The sequence below is a fragment of the Nerophis lumbriciformis genome, linkage group LG02, assembly GCF_033978685.3.
Source record: "Nerophis lumbriciformis linkage group LG02, RoL_Nlum_v2.1, whole genome shotgun sequence".
In the NCBI taxonomy this organism is placed as follows: domain Eukaryota; kingdom Metazoa; phylum Chordata; class Actinopteri; order Syngnathiformes; family Syngnathidae; genus Nerophis; species Nerophis lumbriciformis.
The window spans coordinates 16,968,072-16,992,500 of record NC_084549.2 but is presented as its reverse complement, the minus strand read 5'-3'; the positions used below and the strand labels follow the sequence as shown (position 1 = coordinate 16,992,500).

Here is a 24,429-nt window from a genome sequence, read left to right as displayed (position 1 = left end):
TCATGAGGGGGGGTACCCTCAATCATCAGGAGATTTTCTCCTGATGATTGAGGGTACCCCCCCTCATGAAACAGGCCTGTAGAGATGAAATAGTCTTGTGATTTTTTTCCCACACATACATATATTGCGCTCTACTACGGTATCGAGCACTATTTTTTGGATAACCTTATTAAGACATATATATATATATATATATATATATATATATATATATATATATATATATATATATATATATATATATATATATATATATACATATATACAGTCGTGGTTAAAAGTTTACATACACTTGTAAAGAACATAATGTCATGGCTGTCTTGAGTTTCCAATAATTTCTACAACTCTTATTTTTTGTGATAGAGTGATTGGAGCACATACTTGTTGGTCACAAAAAACATTCATGAAGTTTGGTTCTTTTATGAATTTATTATTTGTCTACTGAAAATGTGACCAAATCTGCTGGGTCAAAAGTATACATACAGCAATGTTAATATTTGGATACATGTCCCTTGGCAAGTTTCACTGCAATAAGGCGCTTTTGGTAGCCATTCACAAGCTTCTGGTAGAATTTTTGACCACTCCTCTTGACAAAATTGGTGCAGTTCAGCTAAATTTGTTGGTTTTCTGACATGGACTTGTTTCTTCAGCATTGTCCACACGTTTAAGTCAGGACTTTGGGAAGGCCATTTCAAAACCTTAATTCTAGCCTGCTTTAGCCATTCATTTACCACTTTTGACGTGTGTTTGGGGTCATTGTCCTGTTGGAACACCCAACTGCACCCAAGACCCAACCTCCGGGCTGATGATTTTAGGTTGTCCTGAAGAATTTGGAAGTAATCCTCCTTTTTCATTGTCCCATTTACTCTCTGTAAAGCACCAGTTCCATTGGCAGTAAAACAGGCCCAGAGCATAATACTACCACCACCATGCTTGACGGTAGGTATGGTGTTTATGGGATTAAAGGCCTCACCTTTTCTCCTCCAAACATATTGCTGGGTATTGTGGCCAAACAGCTCAATTTTTGTTTTATCTGACATTACATGGACAGAGACAAGACTCTCTGGAGGAAAGTTCTGTGGTCGCTTTTTATCGCTTTCCGCCGGTGTTTATATGTGTCGGGTCAAATTTCCGTCCCCGTTTATCTTCAAAGTAATTAACTTTTCGGTACAATTTCTTAAATTTTGATTTGCCGAAAGTTTTATCAATCACAAATACTGCCATCAATTTACACTCGGACAGTTTTGTTTTCTTTTGTATTACCGTATTTTTCGGACTATAAGTCGCAGGGGGTGCGACTTATACTCAGGAGCGACTTATGTGTTAAATTATTAACACATTACCGTAAAATATCAAATAATATTATTTAGCTCATTCACATAAGAGACTAGATGTATAAGATTTCATGGGATTTAGCGATTAGGAGTGACAGATTGTTTGGTAAACGTATAGCATGTTCTATATGTTATAGTTATTTGAATGACTCTCACCATAATATGTTACGTTAACATACCAGGCACGTTCTCAGTTGGTTATTTATGCGTCATATAATGTACACTTATTCAGCCTGTTGTTCACTATTCTTTATTTATTTTAAATTGCCTTTCAAATGTCTATTCTTGGTGTTGGGTTTTATCAAATAAATTTCCCCAAAAATGCGACTTATATTTGTTTTTTTCCTTCTTTATTATGCATTTCCAGCCGGTGCAACTTATACTCCGGAGCGACTTATAGTCCGAAAAATACGGTATATTTATAATGAATTAAGTAACGTTTATGACAACCTTTTTTTTCCAAAACACAATATAGAATGTGTGATATAACAGGATAATGCATACATTTATCATTTGTTTTCAAAACGGTTACAAAAAAGTGAGACCCCAAAAATTGACTGTGAGACCCCACTTTTATGACTTGATGGGGTCCCCGGGACCCCGTTTTGAAAGTTCCTAGCGCCAACACTGAAAACATAATATGTACCGTATTTTTCGGACTATAAGTCGCAGTTTTTTTTCATAGTTTGGCCGGGGGTGCGACTTATACTCAGGAGCGACTTATGTGTGAAATTATAAACACATTACAGTAAAATATCAGATAATATTATTTAGCTCATTCACGTAAGAGACTAGACGTATAAGATTTCATGGGATTTAGCGATTGGGAGTGACAGATTGTTTGGTAAACGTATAGCATGTTCTATATGTTATTGTTATTTTAATGACTCTTATACCAGGCACTTTCTCAGTTGGTTATTTATGCCTCATATAACGTACACTTATTCAGCCTGTTGTTCACTATTCTTTATTTATTTTAAATTGCCTTTCAAATGTCTATTCTTGGTGTTGGGTTTTATCAAATAAATTTCCCCCAAAAATGCGCCTTATACTCCAGTGCGACTTATACATGTTTTTTTCCTTCTTTATTATGCCTTTTTGGCCGGTGCGACTTATACTCCGGAGCGACTTATACTCCGAAAAATACGGTAAGTCCATCTTTAAAAAGAACACGCCACCTCACCCACTACCAGGATTGCTGGGGCTGGTCATGGCTCCAATGACGGCGTCAGTAGCCAGCGTTGCAATCAACGGCTCCGACTCAAACCACCGATTGAGGATCTAACATAAAAACAACACAAGCAGTGATGCCATCCAGTACAATTAATGCAAACGATTGGGACAAACCTTCATGATTGGTGCTGTTGTGATCTCATAAAAGTCTGGAATGTTTCTGCCCAGTTTCAGCCCTTGAAAAAGACACACTTTGACTGGACCGTCCATCTCTCCAGTCATGTCCCACGCTAGCTACGCACCACATTTGACGACAGGCTTCAGTGTTTTGGCTGCAGCCAGCCTCTTCCGCCACGAGCCGCTTGTGATGCCTGGAATGTCGACAGGGGGGGCATCCAGGAGGGGGTGGATGGCGGCTGCTAGCTTCTCAAGATACGAAACAAAACCTGAAAACGCCTGGGTGCCAGACGAGGACGAGATGACTTAGAGCAGGGATCTTCAACGTTTTTCCAGACCAAGGACCCCCAAACTGATGGAAAGAAGGAGCGGGCATCCCTACTTACAGTATATATCTTGTATTCAAGTATGATTGTATTTTACATTAAACTGGTCCTGTTTTTGTGCAATACTAGCGATATTTAAATAACAGTATTGTGCTGCTAATAACTAGGTGGCAACGAGCACTCTAATCATGAATATAATAATATATTATAATATGATTATTTATTCATGTTCAACTACATGACAGTGGAGTGGAACTAGCGCGTTAATAGCAGAGGTGGGTAGTAACGCGCTACATTTACTCAGTTACATCTACTTGAGTAACTTTTGGGATAAATTGTACTTCTAAGAGTAGTTTTAATGCAACATACTTTTACTTTTACTTGAGTATATTTATAGAGAAGAAACGCTACTTTTACTCCGCTCCATTTATCTACATTCAGCTCGCTACTGATTTTTATCAATCTGTTAATGCACGCTTTGTTTGTTTTGGTTTGTCAGACAGACCTTCAAAGTAGGATCTATCGCATGCCTGCGTTTCACCAATCAAATGCAGTCACTGGTGACGTTTGACTCCGTTTCACCAATCAAACAGAACCAGGCGGTAAAACAACAACAAGCTTAAGCTTACATTAACTCAACATCAAATTTGAGGAAGCACATGGCGGTAAGTAACGTTAGTAGATATTTTGGCTGTCACCGTAGGTTGATGTTAGCTTCCCTGCTATGAATCACTGTCAAATGTACATCGTGTGGGGACATTTATTAACGCACTGCAGCCTCATAGACACACACACACACACACACACACACACACGCACAGTCGCACACACACACACGCATGCATAGAAACACCAATCAGTGTGTTCCTAGGTGCAGCCCACACCTATCAGTTTATGGTTTGCGTAAAGGCTAACTTGTTATTTTCCTTTGTAATCTCTGCCTACTGAGCCTATGGTGCTGTTAAGTTATTGTGGCTCAATTTGCCTTCATTTTTTTAATGTTAATGTATTATTATTTAATATATATTATTGTTTGCTCCTGAACGCATCATAATTATCCCCTCAACTCCCCCCAAAATGGATTAACTCGCTGGAATATAAAGACAATATAACATACATCAATAAACGTGGATGCATATGAAAAAGTGCAATATATTTATCTGTACAGTAACCTATTTATTTATTTATATCTGCACCTTATTGCTTTTTTATCCTGCACTACCATGAGCTAATGCAACGAAATTTCATTATCTGTACTGTAAAGTTCAAATTTGAATGACAATAAAAAGGAAGTCTAAGTCTAAGTCTAAGTTTTAGTTGCTTAAGAGATATTCCTGGCTCTGAATTTGCTCATTGCTATTTTTATGTTTTTGTGCATTATTTGTTGCCGTCATTAAACAAACAGGTTACTCATCTGTTACTCAGTACTTGAGTAGTTTTTTCACAACATACTTTTTACTTTTACTCAAGTTTTGGGTGACTACTCCTTACTTTTACTTGAGTAATAAATCTCTAAAGTAACAGTACTCTTACTTGAGTACAATTTCTGGCTACTCTACCCACCTCTGGTTAATTGCTGGTTAACAAATAGGGCGTTAATTGCTAGCTGATAACTGGGGCGTTAATCGCTAGATGACAACTAGTGTGCTGGTCGCTAGCTGACAACTAATGTGCTAATTACTAGCTGACATTCAGCGTGCGAATCCCTAACTGACCACAAGCGCGTCAATTGCTAGCTGACGACTTAAGTGTTAATTGCTAGCGGACAACTAGAGCACTAATCGCTAGCTGAGAACTAATGTGCTAGTCGCTAGCTGGCAACTAACGTACTAATCGCTAGTTGGCAACGAGCGCATCAATCGCTAGCTGCAAATGGTAATAGCCAGCTGACAACAAGAGCACCAATTGCTAGCTGACAACTAGGGTGCTAATTGCTACATGACAACTAGAGTGCTAATTGCTAGCTATCTTAAACGCTAACATGAATCTAATAATATAATAATCTATTCATGTTTAACTACATGACAATGTAGTTGAACTAGCGTGTTAATTTCTAGTTGACAACTTGAGCTCGACAACTCGCTAGCTGATAACCAGAGCATTAATTGCTAGATGACAACTCGCGTGCTAGTGGCTAGCTGACAACCAACACACATGTCGCTAGCGGGCAACCAAAGCGCTAATCGACAGAGAGCGCGCTAGTCGCTAGCTGACAACAAGCGTGTCAATCACTAGCTGACAACTAGGGTGTTAATTACCAGCTAACAATTAGCACGCTAATCGCTAGCGGACAAATAGTGCGCTAATCGTTAGCTGACAAGTAGAGTGCCTATCACTAACTATATTAAATGCTAACATTTATATAATACAATGATTTATTCATATTATATGTTATCATGATTCATGTACAACTAAATGTGTTGGCTCAATGTGTGTTTAAAGATATTTACATATGTGGAAAAAGTGCGCAAATATGAAAAGATACCATTTTTTTAAAGTCTACAAAAATTTCACGGCCCCCCTGCAGTACCATTGTACCTGAAAGACAGGCATACATAATCATTACTAAAGATGTCCGATAATGGCTTTTTTGCCGATATCCGATATTCCGATATTGTCCAACTCTTAATTACCGATTCCGATATCAACCGATACCGATATATACAGTTGTGGAATTAACACATTATTATGTCTAATTTTGTTGTGATGCCCCGCTGGATGCATTAAACAATGTAACTTTACCATGAGTAAGTTGAAAAACTTATTCCGGTGTTACCATTTAGTGGTCAATTGTACGGAATATGTACTGTACTACTAATACAAGTTTCAATCAATCAATCAATCAAAAACAAGGTTTTCCAAAATAAGAGAACATCTTCAACTCCAGTTATGGAAAAAAAGTGCCAACATGGCACAGCCATATTTATTATTGAAGTCACAAAGTGCATTTTTTTTTTTTTAACATGCCTCAAAACAGCAGCTTGGAATTTGAGTTAATCCTAATACCCACTACAACTATGGGAAATACTATACTTTGATTTTCACAAAGTGCTTTTTTTTTCTTTTTTTTTTAACATGCCTCAAAACAACAGCTACAAAAACAATGAAGGCACACAGATTAAGTCCAGAGTATACTAGAGCATACTTGCCAACCTTGAGACCTCTGAGATTCGGGAGATGGGGGGGCGGGCTTGAGGTGGGCGGGGTTTGGTGGTAGCGGGGGTGTATATTGTAGCGTCCCAGAAGAGTTAGTGCTGCAAGGGGTTCTGGGTATTTGTTCTGTTGTTACGGTGCGGATGTTCTCCCGAAATGTGTTTGTCATTCTTGTTTGGTGTGGGTTCACAGTGTGGCGCATATTTGTAACAGTGCTAAAGTTGTATACACGGCCACCCTCAGTGTGACCTGTATGGCTGTTGACCAAGTATGGGTTGCATTCACTTATGTGTGTTAAAGCCGCATATATTATGATTGGGCCGGCACGCTGTTTGTATGGAGGAAAAGTGGCCGTGACGACAGGTTGTAGAGGACGCTAAAGGTAGTGCCTTTAAGGCACGCCCTCAATATTGTTGACCGCGTGGAAATCGGGAGAAATTCGGGAGAATGGTTGCCCCGAGATATTTTCGGGAGGGGCACTGAAATTCGGGAGTCTCCCGGGAAAATCTGGAGGGTTGCCAAGTATGCCCTACGTCCGTGTTTTACCGGATATGTACCGCTCCGTACAGGGGCGTTTTAAAAAGTCATTAATTTTACTTTTTGAAACAGATACCGATAATTTCCGATATTACATTTTAAAGCATTTATCGGCCGATATCATCTCTAATCATTACATTACCTCGGCATCTTTCTGGGAAAACTTGCCGATCTCCCTGCGGTTCTCGGCGCGATCTGAGCCCAGGATGAGTGACCTCGGCGGACCCCCGCCCACCCCCTCCTCCAACATGGGAGTGAAAGCATGGGGGTCCCTCAGGTGCACCTTCAGTCCATGTTTCTAAAAAAACAAAACACACAGGCGACTGTTTCAAAGACAAAACATTTTAGGACGTGAGCGCGCAGCCTTGTTTACCTTCAGCTCCAAGTCGGCGTAAATGTGCGGCCGCAACAAACTAAGCAGGTAGGAGCACCTGGAGAAGTGGAAACCTGCACGCACAAGAGCGGGATTACGCCAACATTCATAGCTGGTTGCTAATCATGCTAGCTATACACGGCCTTGCAGCAAGTGCAAACGTGAATAAATGTCTTTACCAGAGCACTCACCGCCTTTTTGTGGCCCTAAACAAGATTTAGTTTGTGGCCCCATTTCAGTATTTAATATTACTTATTTATTGTCTTAAGGGGCCCCCAACCCACCTTAAGCCTAACATCACCACCCCACATGCACCAACAAAGTAATTATTGACGTAAATAGCTTTTTAAAACACATGTAAAAACCTTATTTTGCTTTTCTGGGTGTTGTTGATAAATGGCTTCCGCTTTGCATGGTAGAGTTTTAACTTGCACTTACAGATGTAGCGACCAACTGTAGTTACTGACAGTGGTTTTCTGAAGTGTTCCTGAGCCCTTGTGGTGATATCCTTTACTCACTAATGTCGGTTTTTGATGCAGTACCGCCTAAGGGATCGAAGGTCACGGGCATTCAATGTTGGTTTTCGGCCTTGCCGCTCACGTGCAGCGATTTCTCCAGATTATCTGACCCTTTTGATGATATTACGGACCGTAGATGGTGAAATCCCTCAATTCCTCGCAATAGCTCGTTGAGAAATGTTGTTCTTAAACTGTTCGACAATTTGCTCACGCATTTGTTCACAAAGTGGGGTTCCCTCCGGGTACTCCGGCTTCCTCCCACCTCCAAAGACATGCACCTGGGGATAGGTTGATTGGCAACACTAAATGGTCCCTAGTGTGTGAATGTGAGTGTGAATGTTGTCTCTTTATCTGTGTTGGCCCTGCGATGAGGTGGCGACTTGTCCAGGGTGTACCCCGCCTTCCGCCCGAATGCAGCTGAGATAGGGACAAGTGGTACAAAATGGATGGATGGATGATTGATTAATAAATTTTAGATTAGAAAGTTGACGTGCGCTTTGAGTGCCGCTCAGAGACAAAATCGATTGGGGAAAATGGCGCAGATTGGCCAAAATGCGCAGGGAATGCGGAGTCATTTTCCGTGGATTACAAAAATCCACACTGCTGTACCAGCTGTACACGGACTACTCTAAAGTACAACCACGTTTAGTTTGTCCCCAGGATGGCAGCTTCTTACCAGGGAAGATCTCCTCAGTCACTGCAGCTCCTCCAAGCACATGTCTGCGCTCCAACACTGCTGTCTTCAAGCCTTCTTTCTGGAGATAGGCAGCCTTTATATATACACAAACACACAAAAACACACAATACAATTATACAATACATACAATACACAACAATACATGTCGGTGGAATAGTTGGAACTTACTGCCACTAGTCCATTGTGCCCTGCGGTGACCGGAAACAAATATATTAGTTTTCTTTCAACAATAAGAGCCTTTTTGTTTGAACAGAAGTTGCACCATTATTTTCCTCATTCGAGCTCAAATCTTGCAAATAATTTACATAAAGTCACACATTAACAATAGAGTACGTACACGCTCGTTTTTCCCTTGAGAAATTAAACATTTTTATTTATTTATTGATTTTTTACAGTTTTTTTTAACCGTGTGCAGAGCTTACCTCCCCCGATGACCAGTGCATCGTACCGGGATGGTGACGCGGTGTGTTTGCCTCTGCTTTCCAGCAAGTTCCGCGCGACCTGGGCGACCCTCCGTGCACGGTCAGTCCACATTGCAGCAGCCATTGCATATTGAAGCCCATCCCCTTCTGGTGCTCCAAAGTCCACTGCAAGTAACTCAAAGTTACTGGTGCATGAGTGAGGAATAATATATTTCGTATTAATCAGTCATTTTAGCTCCTGCTGTGAAGCATAAAAATGTGGCGGGAATTATTTTTATTAGTACTGCAACATCCCATTTATTTTTTTAAGACGTTTTTGCATTTGTTGTCATTACCCCTTTTGACCACTTGATGGCGGACTTGTAGCAGTCAGTGCTCCTATAACGGGCCACGTCACCAGTGGTAGGGGAACACTTGTTAAAGATACTGGATAGCAACCATAAAGCTGTGAAAACTATGATGCTGTGCTCCAAGTTTGGATTATTTATGGAACTTGTGTGAGCCCATGGCTTTACACTTTGCTCCATATATATATTTTGCATTCTACTTTAGTTGCTTTATTGAGTTTACAACCCCCTGGCGCTGTTTTGCACTGTTTCTGTACTTGTTTTGATTATTCTTTGCTTGTATGTAAATGTTGCATATTATAAATAAAGGTTTATTAAAAAAAAACAATAATAAAAATAAATAAATAAAGATACCGTATAGCTCAGGGGTGTCAAAAATAAATTCCCACGTGAGCCGGACTGGTAAAATCATGGCATAAAAACTTAAAAATAAAGAGACATTCAGATTGTTTTCTTTGTTTTGGTCCGAGAGCCAGCTCCAGCTCGTGGTGCCCAAGACGAGACTTAAAACCAGGGGAGACAGGGCCTTCTCTGTGGTCGGCCCTAAGCTCTGGAACACTCTGCCCCTCCATGTTCCAACTGACCCACTTTTATTCTCTGGCTTTTAACACTACGTGAGTTGTGTGGTCCTTGATTGGCAACACTAAATTGGCCCTAGTGTGTGGATGTGAGTGTGAATGTTGTCTGTCTATCTGTGTTGGCCCTGCGATGAGGTGGCGACTTGTCCAGGGTGTACCCCGCCTTCCGCCCGATTGTAGCTGAGATAGGCTCCAGCGCCCCCCGCGACCCCAAAGGGAATAAGCGGTAGAAAATGGATGGATGGATGGGTTTTACCCTTTAAAATTGTTTTTAATCATATTTATTTTTATATTGGTTTTATATTTATTTATTTTGTTTTTATTCAGTCAATGGTGGAGCTAAGGATAGTATTTGAATCTTGTTTTTAATATTCTTGTGCAGCACTTTGGAAACATTTTTGTTGTTTAAATGTGCTATATAAATAAAGTGGATTGGATTGGATTGGATTGGATTGTTTTACTTTGGCCAAAAATGGAACGAGCACATTCTGAAAATGTGCATATTACAAATAATACTCTTTTCAAAACACTTCAAGTTAGTTGAAAATTCTGAGGAAAAAATTGTTGCAGTTTCAAACACACAATAAAGAACACAATGAATGTAAACTTTGTTTCATATACAAACCCCAAAACCAGTGAAGTTGGCACGTTGTCCATCCATCCATCCATTTTCTACCGCTTATTCCCTTTGGGGTCGCGGGGGGCGCTGGAGCCTATCTCAGCTACAATCGGGCGGAAGGCGGGGTACACCCTGGACAAGTCGCCACCTCATCGCAGGGCCGTTGGCACGTTGTGTAAATCGTAAATAAAAACAGAATACAATGATCTGCGAATCCTTTTCAACTTCTTTTCAATTGAATAGACTGCAAAGGCAAGATATTTAATGTTCGAATTGAAAAACGTTATTTTTTGCAAATATTAGTTCATTTGGAATTTGATGCCTGCAACATATTTCAAAAAAGCTGGCAAAAGTGACAAAAAAGACTGATAAAGTTGAGGAATGCTCATCAAACACTTATTTGGAACATCCCACAGGTGAACAGGCTTATTGGGAACAGGTGGGTGCCATGATTGAGTATAAAAGCAGCTTCCAGGAAATGCTCAGTCATTCCAAAACAAGGATGGGGCGAGGGTCACCACTTTGTGAATAAATGCGTGAGCAAATTGTCAAACAGCTCAAGATCAACATTTCTCAACAAGCTATTATTGCAAGGAATTTAGGGATTACACCATCTGTGGTCCGTAATATCATCAAAAGAATCTGGAGAAATCACTGCACGTAAGCGCTGATATTACGGACTTTCGATCCCTCAGGCGTTACTGCATCAACAAGCGACATCAGTGTGTAAAGGATATCACCACATCGGCTCAGGAACACTTCAGAAAACCACTGTCAGTAACTACAGTTTGTCGCTACATCTGTAAGTTCAAGTTAAAACTCTACTATGCAAAGCCAAAGCCATTTATCAACAACACCCAGAAATGCCACCGGCTTCGCTGGGCCTGAGCTCATCTAAGATGGACTGATGCAAAGTGGAGAGATGTTCTGTGGTCTGACGAGTCCACATTTCAAATTGTTTTTGGAAACTGTGGACGTCGTGTCCTCCGAACAAAGAGGAAAAGAACCATCCAGATTGTTATATGCGCAAAGTTGAAAAGCCAGCATCTGTGATGGTATGGGGGTGTATTAGTGCCCAAGGCATGGGTAACTTACACATCTGTGAATGCACCATTAATGCTGAAAGGTACATACAGGTTTTGGAGCAACATATGTTTCCATCCAAGCAACGTTGTCATGGACGCCCCTGCTTATTTCAGCAAGACAATGCCAAGCCACATGTTACAACAGCGTGGCTTCATAGTAAAAGAGTGCGGGTACTCGACTGGCCTGCCTGTAGTCCAGACCTGTCTCCCATTGAAAATGTGTGGCGCAATATGAAGCCTAAAATACCACAACGGAGACTGTTGAACAACTTAAGCTGTACATCAAGCAAGAATGGGAAATAATTACACCTGAAAAGCTTCAAAAATTGGTCTCCTCAGTTCCCAAATGTTTACTGAGTGTTGTTAAACGGAAAGGCCATGTAACACAGTGGTAAAAATGCCCCTGTCCCAACTTTTTTGCAATGTGTTGCTGCCATTAAATTCTAAGTTAATGATTATTTGCAAAAAAGTTTCTCTGTTCGAACATTAAAAATATCTTGTCTTTGTACTCTATTCAATTGAATATAAGTTGAAAAGGGTTCGCAAATCATTGTATTCTGTTTTTATTTACCATTTACACAACGTGCCAACTTCACTGGTTATGGGTTTTGTACAAGTCTGGTGCCACCCCCCCAAGGGTAGAGCTTTAAATCAAACAAGACGCCGTCAGAGGTGCCGCGCGCTAGTACGTGACGCCAGAGTATATTCCAGCCTTTAAGTCGTCAACATTGTTGATGGTGTCCTTGTAATCATCGCTCTGATACATTGTTATTTACTCTCATCATTTATTGACCTTGTTCATTTGAGGTTGGCCTGCAGTAAGGGCCTACCTGAGAGTTTCAAGATGGGCTCTCCAGACAATACTGGCCTGCTTATAACGCCATTGCTCATCATCATCATCATCATCATCAGTCCGTAGGGCCATCATCCCCGGGAGGAAGGAATAGTTTTACCCGAGACAAAAACAAACGATAATCATGTTAGAGTTCCGTCTTTTCTTGGATGATGAGGAAATCTGGCTTGCTTTTTGCTTACACTACGTAAAATAAGTCTTCTGGTTATAAAGATCGCGCACTCTCTTGGAGTAAAATGAGTTGTTGAAGGGGATCTAGGATTTCCCCCTTCTTCTCCCATGGTGGATTAGAGCAGCATTAGCCTCGGGCAAGAGGAATGATCCTGACAGGCCGCACGCTTCAGGAATGTCTGCGGACAACAGTCAATACGCTATAACAAGATCACCAGCAGGACGTTTTGTTCTTGTAAGCAGAAATTAACACTTTGTTCCCCTTTGTCGGCAGAAATTCAACACTCATGCCTGCAGAGGCTCTCTCAAGCATTAAGGGAGACAATTCGATTATGTTATTATTCCGCACCATGCACCAAAACACAATCGTCACATTTCATGGAAAATAACTGCAGCCTAGAACGATTCGACCTGCATGCCAACAATGTACTGATGTACTGAAACATTTCGAATAATATTTTTTTTTCAGATTCGCTCCCTCTCCTCCCAGCTTGCTCTCTTCATTTTTGTCTTGTCTGAACTTTTTTGAAGCCTCTTTCTTTGCGCTGTCCTCAAATCAAGGACTGGGTCGGTCGGGCTGGGGTGCGAAGCGGGGCTGGGCACGTGCCGCGGCGGAGGGAGCCGCCGCCTCGCCGCCCGCCCTCGCCGCCCGCCCTCGCCGCCCGCCCTTCCTGCCGCCCTCGCCGCCCGCCCTCGCCGCCAGCCCTCGCCGCCCGCCCTCGCCGCCCGCCCTCGCCGCCCGCCCTCGCCGCCCGCCCTGCCGGGTGGCCTCGGCTGGCACCTAGCCCCCGAGGACACCTCAATGATGGACGCTTTTGACTTCCCTCCCTCCTCAACGACACCTGGAGTCGAACTTAGATCGGCCTCAGTCTATAAAAAACATTACATCATCACACCAGTGACGTGCGGTGAGGTTGATGGCTGGTGAGGCACTGACTTCATCACAGTCAGATTTACAAACATATGAACCCTAAAGAGTATCTTATTCACCATTTGATTGGCAGCAGTTAACGGGTTATGTTTAAAAGCTCATACCAGCATTCTTCCCTGCTTGGCACTCAGCATCAAGGGTTGGAATTGGGGGTTAAATCACCAAAAATTATTCCCGGGCGCGGCGCCGCTGCTGCCCACTGCTCCCCTCACCTCCCAGGGGGTGAACAAGGGGATGGGTCAAATGCAGAGGACAAATTTCACCACACCTAGTGTGTGTGTGACAATCATTGGTACTTTAACTTAACTTTAACTTTACACATACAAACTGTAGCACACAAAAAAGCACATTTAATTAAAAAAAACGTTATTATGGTCTTACCTTTACTTATAAATGCGCCGCTGTTGTGCTGGATTAATGCACCTCCTGACAGGAGTGTTATATCAACTAAAGCCCTCACTTCAACTTTCCACGTGCAAGATTGAATCTATTTAAAAAAGTGTAACCGAGGGTTTATAAATGTCGCCTATACTGTATGAAACTACAAAATAACAAACACGGAGGCTCCAGTTTACACGAGGACCACTTTATTTACCTTCTTTCAAAAACTTCCGCTCCACTCCAACGTGTCAAAATTCCGCTCTTAGCGCCTTCAAAATAAGAGCTCAAGGCATATACTGTATAACAGCGCATAACAGGAACTTAACATCACAAAGAGGAAAGCCGATAAAAATAGGTTACAAAAGTTATTTAATAAGAAGCCAAAAAGTGCAAAAACAATAATGTTCGTGTTGGAGGAGTTGTGAATTAGGTACACCTGCAGTCTGCAGGTGTATCTAATGTTGTGGCCCTGCAGTCATTCACAACTCCTCCAACACGAACATTATTGTTTTTGCACTTTTTGGCTTCTTATGAAATAACTTTTTTAAATAGATTCAATCTTGCTCGTGGAAAGTTTAAGTGTGGGCTTTAGTTGGTATAACACTCCCGTCAGGGGGTGCAAATTCTACGGCGGGGGTGCAGGAGGCGAGCCTCAGCCAGTGCGTCTTTTGCAGCCGTTTTATGATCGCTTAGCACAAGAAATATGTTACACACATACAGTTGTTGACAAAATAAACTGTACATTATATACCTCAGCTAACTAAACTATGGAAATGTATAATATAATTCATATAGCAATACGGTCTCACTGCACAGCAGGCCAGCAGTTAGCCGAGTCCACAATCCATGTTGAGGCACTGAGTGACGTGCCTCGACTGGCTGCTGTTCACCGCACCGTCTCTTCTCAGTATTTGAACGGCAAATGTGAAAATTCAGCGATTTTGAATAAAAATAATCTAAAATTGGTGAAGTTAAATGGAAAATAACTTTATAGTATAATCACTGGATACATTTAACAATTTAATATATATTTTTTACTTTTTACATTTTTTTTCTTTCCATGATGGCAGGTGAGGCCTCGTCTCACCTGCCTCTAGTGACTGCACGTCACTGCATCACACCCAAGACAATTGGGCACACGCGCACACACCCCCCACCCCCGTTACCTCCGTTTCTTACAGTGATGTGCAGTCAGGGGAGGCAGGTGAGGCGGGGCCTCACGTGCCAACATGGAAAGAAAAAAAATTTAAAAAGAAAAAATATTAATTAAATTGTTATAAGTATCCAGTGATTATACTATGAAGTTATTTTCCATGTAACTTCACCAGTTTTAGATTATTTTTATTCAAAATCGCTGAATTTTCACATTTGCCGTTCAAATACTGAGAAGCCAGTTGAGCCTCACCATGGATTGCGCAATGACTCGGCTAACTGCTGGCCTGCTGTGCAGTGAGACCGTATTGCTATATGAATTATATTATACATTTCCATAGTTTAATTAGCTGAGGTATGTAATGTACAGTGTATTTTGTCAACAACTGTATGTGTGTAACGTATTTCTTGTGCTGAGCGATCATAAAACGGCTGCGAAGACTCACTGTGTGAGGCTCGCAGTAATCCCCCCTCCTGGTGGTAGAGGGCGCTAGTGATCCCAGCAATCATTCTTGCGACTACTCGGCTGCAGAATAAGTGACAACAAGCAGCAACAGTTAGCGATCGTTTATTTTTTCCTCTCGTCTGGACTTTTACCATGGAGGATTACAAAAAGTTTTCTAAACTGGACTTTCAATCGAAGCAGGAGGTAGTACTTAAAGGAAGATTTCCATCGAGACAGAGAGACTTTTAAAACTGAAGAAAGATAAGGAAGACTTCTATAAACAAGTTATCGACGCTTTTGTTCAAAAGGAGCGGCGCATGGACTTCACTTATAAGTAAAGGTACGACCATAATGAAGTTTTTTTTATTAAATGTGTTTTTTTGTGTGCTACAGTTTGTATGTGTAAAGTTAAAGTACCAATGATTGTCACACACACTAGGTGTGGTGAAATTTGTCCTCTGCATTTGACCCATCCCCTTGCTCACCCCCTGGGAGGTGAGGGGAGCAGTGGGCAGCAGCGGCGCCGCGCCCGGGAATCATTTTTGGTGATTTAACCCCCAATGCCAACCCTTGATGCTGAGTGCCAAGCAACTTGTTTAAGTCGGGGTCCACGTTAATCAATTCATGGTAAAGTTACATTGTTTAATGCATCCAGCGGGGCATCACAACAAAATTAGGCATAATAATGTGTTAATTCCACGACTGTATATATCGGAATCGGTAATTCAGAGTTGGACAATATCGGAATTTCAGATATCGGCAAAAAAGCCATTATCGGACATCTCTATGCTTGTTCTATTTTTGGCCAAAGTAAAACAAAGAAAACAACCTGGAGTTGTCTTTATTTTTAAGTTATCATGCCATGATTTTACCAATATGGCCCACTTGGGAATAGATTTTCCTCCATGCGGCCCCCGAGCTGAAATGAGTTTGATACCCCTGCCATAGTGTCTCTGTGTTTGTGTTTTTCTACCAGCCTCAGGACAATGGATGCAATTTAGCTTTTGTGCATATTTATATATTATATACATTAATTCTAACTAAATTAATAATAAATAATATAATGAATATGTATGATTAAACTGTAAAAACAATTAAAGTTCAGATAAAAATACAACTTTACCACTTTAGTCATAATTAAGAAACTTCTCTCGGACTTTAGCTACAGACTTCTTCTCTTTATTTAATACAGAGTCATGTATAAAGAGAGTATGGCCAACTAAACAAACAGGCGCCATGACTGCTACGTGTGCAGCTGTGCCCGGATGCATGCAATTAGTTTTTCTGATGGAATAAACCAAAATAAAACATCGATATATAGTTCTAAACACACTCCAGCTCATAAACTTACAATAAAACATGTGTGGAGGGGGGCGTGGCCTGCAGGGCTGCCCTGAACGGGGTGTGTCAGGACCGGCCTCGAAGACAGCGACATGCGTAGATAACCCAGGTGGGCCTTGTTATCTAATCACCTGTCGCCTTTATTAGCGGCAGCCGTGATGAGACGAGTTGTTGGAGTTGGAGGTGCTGCTGAGAGACACAGACGCAGAAAAGACACTTTGCTGAAAAGCAAAAGACATTGCACGATTGGAGGAAAAATAAAACAGTGTTATACCCAGAATTCCGGGCTCTCCTGGCAGTGTGTGGTGGCCTGAAGAACCCACTAGAGGGCAACATCTACAACATGCTTTTATTTTGTGAAAGTATAATTTTGCGGCCGTATTCGATGCTCTCTGCTGCTACAATCCTGCAGTGTTTCGTAATTAGCAAGCACTCTAACACGCACCCGATGGCGCAGTAAACAAAACAAAAAAATACACAGAACGACCAAAAAAAACAACTTATTACCCTCTTTTTTTTTTTTGCTGACACATTGATTAATATGTACTTTCCGAATTCAAATAAATTAAATGAAAACGAAATGTACATTTGTAGTTTATTTAGGCATTTTAACACTTAATTGTGAACCAAAACATTTTTTGAATATGTTTTAAAAAAAAATTCTAAATATCTAAAAATGTTCAATATTTGAAGCAAAGGACAACTGTAATAAATAAATATTGAGACTTATATTCACTTAAAATATATATTTTAAAATTTTACTGATAACTAGCGCTCTGATGTTATGTAATAAATTGGAGTAGGTTAAAAAAATTAGGGGCCATTTTTAAATATTTTTTGTAATTTAATGGTTGAAATGAAATCTCAAAAAGATACTTAAAACATGTATTGTAGTCAAATGTATTTTATATTGAAATAAGGTAGACATGTATAGCCTGTAAAAATAAAAATAATCTATCCATTGTTTTATACTGCTTGTCCTCAAGGCTCATGGGTAATATGGAGCCTATCTCATGACACTATACCACTGTGCAGCCTAATACCAATAACAAGACTGTAATAATAACTTAAAACTGTTTACTAAAATTACATAGCCTGTGTAACTGTGTAAATAAAAATACAAATAAAATACAAATAATTAGGGTAAATATCAATATAATGGTTTGTTTCTCCATTATATTTAATTGTCCCATTATTATATTTAATTTCCTTATGGGCAAAAAAACTAGGGTATTAATAAATATATATCTAATCTAGTCTTCAATCTAATGTAATTATGATTAAAGTTGCTTTTTTGCTGCTTTTTCTATTGTCTTGTGACGTACATTTCAACTCAACTTTCTGTTGATGGGTTCTTTCCCCTTTACTCAGTGTCAGAGTTTGTAGGACACGAACCCCAAGATGCAGAGAAGGCGGAAGGCGTTATACGGGAAAACATGATTTAATGTTCATAAAGTAAAGGAAAAAACACAAACCAGGAACTAGGAACAGGAAACAGGATGCCAGGGAAACAAGAACTGGAAGACGAGGAACAAAAAGACAGCAGACTACAAACAGCTACAGAATATAGCTTACCGCTACCGCATCCAGCTACACTGACAACGACAAGTAGAAATGACAATGATCCAGCACTGACTGGAGGAGAAGGCTGGTTTAAATAGCAGCTGGCTGATTGACACCAGGTGTGGCCAGGTGCCAATCAGCCACAGCTGAGGGGACACAGCACTCAGGGAGACAAGTAGGAAATAAAGACAAAATAAAAGTGCTGGACAGAAAACTAAGACAAACGCAGAGAAAAAAATAAAACACAGTCAAACTGTCAGGGACAAGCCTGACACTCAGTGGCCTAGTGGTTAGAGTGTCCGCCCTGAGATCGGTAGGTTGTGAGTTCAAACCCCGGCCGAGTCATACCAAAGACTATAAAAATGGGACCCATTACCTCCCTGCTTGGCACTCAGTATCAAGGGTTGGAATTGGGGATTAAATCACCAAAAATTATTCCCGGGCGTGGCCACCGCTGCTGCCCACTGCTCCCCTCACCTCCCAGGGGGTGATCAAGGGTGATGGGTCAAATGCAGAGAATAATTTTGCCACACCTAGTGTGTGTGTGACAATCATTGGTACTTTAACTTTAACTTTAACTTTAACTTTAAGGGCTCAAACCAGACACCTGCAAGCAAGGAGAACAAGAAACTAAACAAACAAAAAAACAAGCAAAATCAACAACAGTGAAACAACTTTAAAACCTCTAAAGGCTTAGTGGCCACATGTGTGGACAGCACCTTTTAGCTCTTATTTCCAAAATTGTGTGCACTACTGAATTGGGGGTCTTATGACCGCTTATGTGGACACTTATACTGTCATCTGGTGGTGTCCGAAGAGTATAACATACAATGGAATTTGGAAAAAAAAGTGTAAAAATAAGAATTAGCATGTCACTAAACCATACTTGCCAACCCTCCCGGATTTTCCGGGAGACTCCCAAAATTCAGCGCCTCTCCCGAAAACCTCCCGGGACAAATTTTCTCCCGAAAATCTCCCGAAATTCATGCGGACCTGAGTGACGTGTCGACAGCCTGTTTTCACGTCCGTAAAGCAGTTTGTCTGACGTAAACAGCAATGTTGTGACACTCTTAAACAGGACAATACTGCCATCTACTGTACATGCATATGTGACAATAACATCTCGGGCTTTTAGAGAGTGCAGTGCACAACTGCGCACACAACAAGGAGACGAAGCAGAATGCATCATCAGAGAGGGTGTTCAGCATGGTTAGAAAAATAGTGACAGAGAATAGAACAAGGATGGACAATTCAACCCTTAACTCAACAATGAGTAGATGAGTGTTATGTGTGTGTATATGCGTAAATAAATGAACACTGAAATTCAAATATTTTTCTTATTTATATATATATATAATAAAATAAATATATATATATATATATATATATATATACACATATATATATATATATATATATATATATATATATATATATATATATAGCTAGAATTCACTGAAAGTCAAGTATTTCTTATATATATATATATATATATATATTTATATATATATATATATGAAATACTTGACTTGGTGAATTCTAGCTGTAAATATACTCCTCCCCTCTTAACCACGCCCCCCCCCCCCCCCCCCCCCCCCCCACACCATCTCCCGAAATCGGAGGTCTCAAGGTTGGCAAGTATGCACTAAACATGAAGTACACGTTTGTGTACTTATGGACTAAGTACATCATATCAAAAGATGATTCTTAGTTTTTATTCTAATTAGGGTCCAATAAGCCCAAATAGTAAAGAGAAATAAAAAAAGCATTTAAACAAACAGCTTGGGCCTTAAGAGGTTAAGAGAAGACTTGACTTGAAAGTTTAACAATCACAACATAAACTGTCTAAATACATGTTACAAATAGCTGCAGCCTGCTACCGTAGCCCCCACTCCCTCCCCTCTGTTGCAAGTCTCCAGATGTATGTTGTAATATGTATATGTGCTTTGCTATGGAGGTTTTTTCCCACTCAAACTGGGCCACCTTAGGAGCCCGGTCTAGATTGTATTTTTTTACTCATCCTCCCCCAGCGTTTACCTTTTTCCCATCTTTTACGGGGCGCCTTGTGGCGACCCATCAGCGTTCCTGTTCTGTAACCCTGTACACTGTTTGTTTGTCTAATCTTGAAAGGGTTTGTGCTGAAAACAAAGTTTTGTTGTACTTGTGCAATGACAATAAAGACCTACCTACCTACCAGTGACGTGCAGTGAGGTTGATGGCTGGTGAGGCACTGACTTCATCACAGTCAGATTTACAAACATATGAACCCTAAAGAGTATCTTATTCACCATTTGATTGGCAGCAGTTAACGGGTTATGTTTAAAAGCTCTTACCAGCATTTTTCCCTGCTTGGCACTCAGCATCAAGGGTTGGAATTGGGGGTTAAATCACCAAAAATTATTCCCGGGCGCGGCGCCGCTGCTGCCCACTGCTCCCCTCACCTCCCAGGGGGTGATCAAGGGATGGGTCAAATGCAGAGGACAAATTTCATTACACCTAGTGTGTGTGTGACAATCATTGGTACTTTAACTTAACTTTAACTTTACACATACAAACTGTAGCACACAAAAAAGCACATTTAATAAAAAAAACGTTATTATGGTCTTACCTTTACTTATAAATAAAGTCCATTCGCCGCTGTTGTGCTGGATTAATGAACCCCCTGACGGGTGTGTTATATCAACTAAAGCCCTCACTTAAACTTTCCACGTGCAAGATTGAATCTATTTAAAAAAGTGTAACCGAGGGGTTATAAATGTCGCCTATACTGTATGAAACTATAAAATAACAAACAAGGAGGCTCCAGTTTACACGAGGACCACTTTATTTACCTTCTTACAAAAACCTCCGCTCCACTACAACATGTCATCACTTCCGCTCTTGGCGCCTTCAAAATAAGAGCTCAAGGCATATACTGTATATAACAGCGCATAACAGGAGCTCAAGGCATATACTGTATATAACAGCGCATAACAGGAACTTAACATCACAAATAGGAAAGCCCATAAAAATAGGTTACAAAAGTTATTTAATAAGAAGCCAAAAAGTGCAAAAACAATAATGTTCGTGTTGGAGGAGTTGTGAATTAGGTACACCTGCACTCTGCAGGTGTACCTAATGTTGTGGCCCTGCAGTCATTCACAACTCCTCCAACACGAACATTATTGTTTTTGCACTTTTTGGCTTCTTATGAAATAACTTTTTTAAATAGTTTCAATCTTGCACGTGGAAAGTTTAAGTGTGGGCTTTAGTTGATATAACAATTCTACGGAGGGGGTGCAGGAGGCGGGATTACTGGAGCCTCAGCCAGTGCGTCTTTTGCAGCCGTTTTATGATCGCTCAGCACAAGAAATACGTTACACACATACAGTTGTTGACAAAATACATTGTACATTATATACCTCAGCTAACTAAACTATGGAAATGTATAATATAATTCATATGGCAATACAGTCTCACTGCACAGCAGGCCAGCAGTTAGCCGAGTCCGTCCATGTTGAGGCACAACTGAGTGACGTGCCTCAACTGGCTGCTGATCACCGCACCGTCTCTTCTCAGTATTTGAACGGCAAATGTGAAAATTCAGCGATTTTGAATAAAAATAATCTAAAACTGGTGAAGTTAAATGGAAAATAACTTTATAGTATAATCACTGCATACATATAACAATTTAATTTTTTTTTTTTCTTTTTACATTTTTTTTCATTCCATGATGGCAGGTGAGGCCCCGCCTCACCTGCCTCTAGTGACTGCACGTCACTGCTACCTACCTACATGCAGATATCTTATCTAATGGACAATATGTGATATTTGATGTTTATGTATTTGTCTTATCCAGAGAGAAACCATATAAAGGGTGGGCTAATCGATTAGTTGTTCTAAGACTATTTTTAATGGTATGTGAGTATCTCGGTGAATGTTTCGATGCCAATGTTGTACAGTGGTACGTTGTACAGTGGTACGTCAATTTACGAGCTTAATGGGTTCTGGGACGACGCTCTCATCTCAAAACACTTGTATTTTAAATCAACGTTGCCCACTGAAATGGATTGAAATCAATTTGAAATCACTTCCTGTTTCCTGTTTGGAGTTTGTGTGTGTCTGACTGTTTTTAACTTAAAACTGTCAATCTCTACAAACTGTTCATCAAAGTAAAAACAAAAGAAGTCGAACAAAGCAAACGGTTATATTATCCAAAAAAACTATATCAAAACAAAAACAATATAAAAGGAACTTTGGATGTTTTGAATAGCCTAATCAAACAAGGATATTCAAAGTTGACATATCCTGATTACTTTATTGCTGAAAACGTTGAAGATTATAATATGAGTAATGTAGTGAATAAGTTCAAAAGTTTTTTTTTTTGTAAATGTTGGTCCTAAGTTGGCTGTTGATATCCCAGACAATGGAGTTACTAAATCAACTATTGAACAGAATTCTTTGTCATTCTTCCTCTCAGCTACAAATGAGCAGGAAGTGACAAACATTGTGAGGAAGTGCAAAATTAAGCGCTCCACTGACTGCCATGATATCAACATGATATCAGTTCAAAAACTTATACTGAATACTATAAAACCTTTAACTTATATATGTAACCTGTCATTCCAGACAGGCCGCTTTCCATGTAAAATGAAAATCGCTAAGATAACTCCGCTCTTCAAAAGTGACAGCAAAGACGCTTTCACCAATTACAGACCAATTTCTCTTTTGCCTCAGTTCTCAAAAATTTTAGAGAAACTATTTAATTCTCGACTTGAAACGTTTCTTGAGAAAACATCATATAATCAATGAGGTATGGTTTTAGGTCCAAAAGAACAACCTCAATGGCGATAACTGAAGCTATTGAAGAAATTACAAATGCACTTGAGCATAAAAGTTATGCAGTTGGTATCTTTATTGATCTAAAAAAAGGCCTTTGATACCATTAATCATTCAATCCTACGAGATAAGATGGAAAGATATGGAATTAGGGGGCTGGCTGGAGACTGGATAAAAAGTTATTTAACAGCGAGGGTACAGTTTGTAAAAATGGGTCAATATTGATCAGATACTCTTGGCATTGCTTGTGGTGTCCCCCAAGGGTCCGTGCTGGGGCCAAAACTGTTTAATGTGTATATTAATGATATGTTTAATACATCCAAAGAGAAACATGGGTATGTCTGGATGACTCGCGTCCATATTTCCAGTGGTTAGCTCCGAGTTATGAAACCGCTTTATTATGAAGCTGGCTGTGGCGCGTTCTTTCTGACGTCACTTCCTGTGTGGGGCGCGGTCTGTCTGGCATCACTTCCTCTCCGAACTCAGTTTGTCAACGATCAGTGAGTCCATACAAAGCTAAGAGCCGGAGATTCAAGAAATACACGGCGCACTTACCCATGTAAAAAATTGTCCGAGGAGGGGGACCATAAACTATATTTTAGTGTGGCTGAAACGGGGCTTAGGATTAATAATTATCCGTTTAAGGGTTTATTTGGCTTAGTGTAGACATAGCCTTAGACAGCAAACTACAGTAGTGTCAAATGAACAGCGCCCCTGCTGGTTGCAATCGAGTAATGCATTTTATCTCCAACTATCATTTTGCAAAGTAAGAGATTTGATAACTGTCTTGATGTAAAGAGCTACAGCCTATCCCAGGTTTGGGCGAACTGTGCAGTCCACAAAAATAGCAACAACTACCAACTTCGTCACGTCCGTTGTGTCCGAGAGCAAGACACTTCACCCTTGCTCCTGATGGGTGGTGGTTAGGGCCTTGCATGGCAGCTCCCGCCATCTGTGTGTGAATGTGTGTGTGAATGGGTGAATGTGGAAATAGTGTCAGAGCTCTTTGAGTACCTTGAAGGTAGAAAAGCGCTATACAAGTATAGCCCATTTATCATTTACCATAAAAAAGTGGACACCTATTAGAGATTGTCATCAAGATTTTTATTTTTTTTTCAAAACCTTTATTTATAATATTCAACATGTACATACAATCAAATACATAATAATAATCAAAACAAGTACAGAAACAGTACAAAACAGCGCCAGGGGGTTGTAAACTCAACAAAGCAACTAAAAAAGAATGCCAAAAAAATTTAAAAAAAATTAAATATATATATATATATATATATATATATATATATATATATATATATATATATATATATATATATATATAAATGCGTTAAAATGTAATATCGTAAATTATCGGTATCGGGTTTTTTTAATTATCGGTATCGTTTGTTTTTGTTTTTTTTATTAAATCAACATAAAA

General features: G+C 40.1%; 1 protein-coding gene across 2 annotated transcripts in view; it reads right to left on the bottom strand.

The window, feature by feature from the left end:
- Nucleotides 1–18,233, bottom strand: part of pyroxd2 (pyridine nucleotide-disulphide oxidoreductase domain 2) — a 27,890-nt gene extending 9,657 nt beyond the window's left edge. The window contains exons 1-10 of one of the 2 annotated variants that reach the window (XM_061955412.2): nt 18,189–18,233; nt 16,624–16,802; nt 8,711–8,875; nt 8,457–8,476; nt 8,268–8,361; nt 7,074–7,147; nt 6,843–6,998; nt 2,810–2,963; nt 2,682–2,743; nt 2,518–2,615 (exon numbers count right to left, since the gene is read on the bottom strand). In XM_061955412.2, the coding sequence (XP_061811396.1) occupies nt 2,518–2,615; nt 2,682–2,743; nt 2,810–2,963; nt 6,843–6,998; nt 7,074–7,147; nt 8,268–8,361; nt 8,457–8,476; nt 8,711–8,875; nt 16,624–16,633 (833 nt within the window). In that variant the 5' untranslated portion in view covers nt 16,634–16,802; nt 18,189–18,233. Of the gene's footprint in view, nt 1–2,517; nt 2,616–2,681; nt 2,744–2,809; nt 2,964–6,842; nt 6,999–7,073; nt 7,148–8,267; nt 8,362–8,456; nt 8,477–8,710; nt 8,876–16,623; nt 16,803–17,938; nt 17,954–18,188 lie in introns of those variants that run through there. The other variant, XM_061956094.1, reaches the window with a different exon arrangement.
- Nucleotides 18,234–24,429: the final 6,196 nt, after the last annotated feature.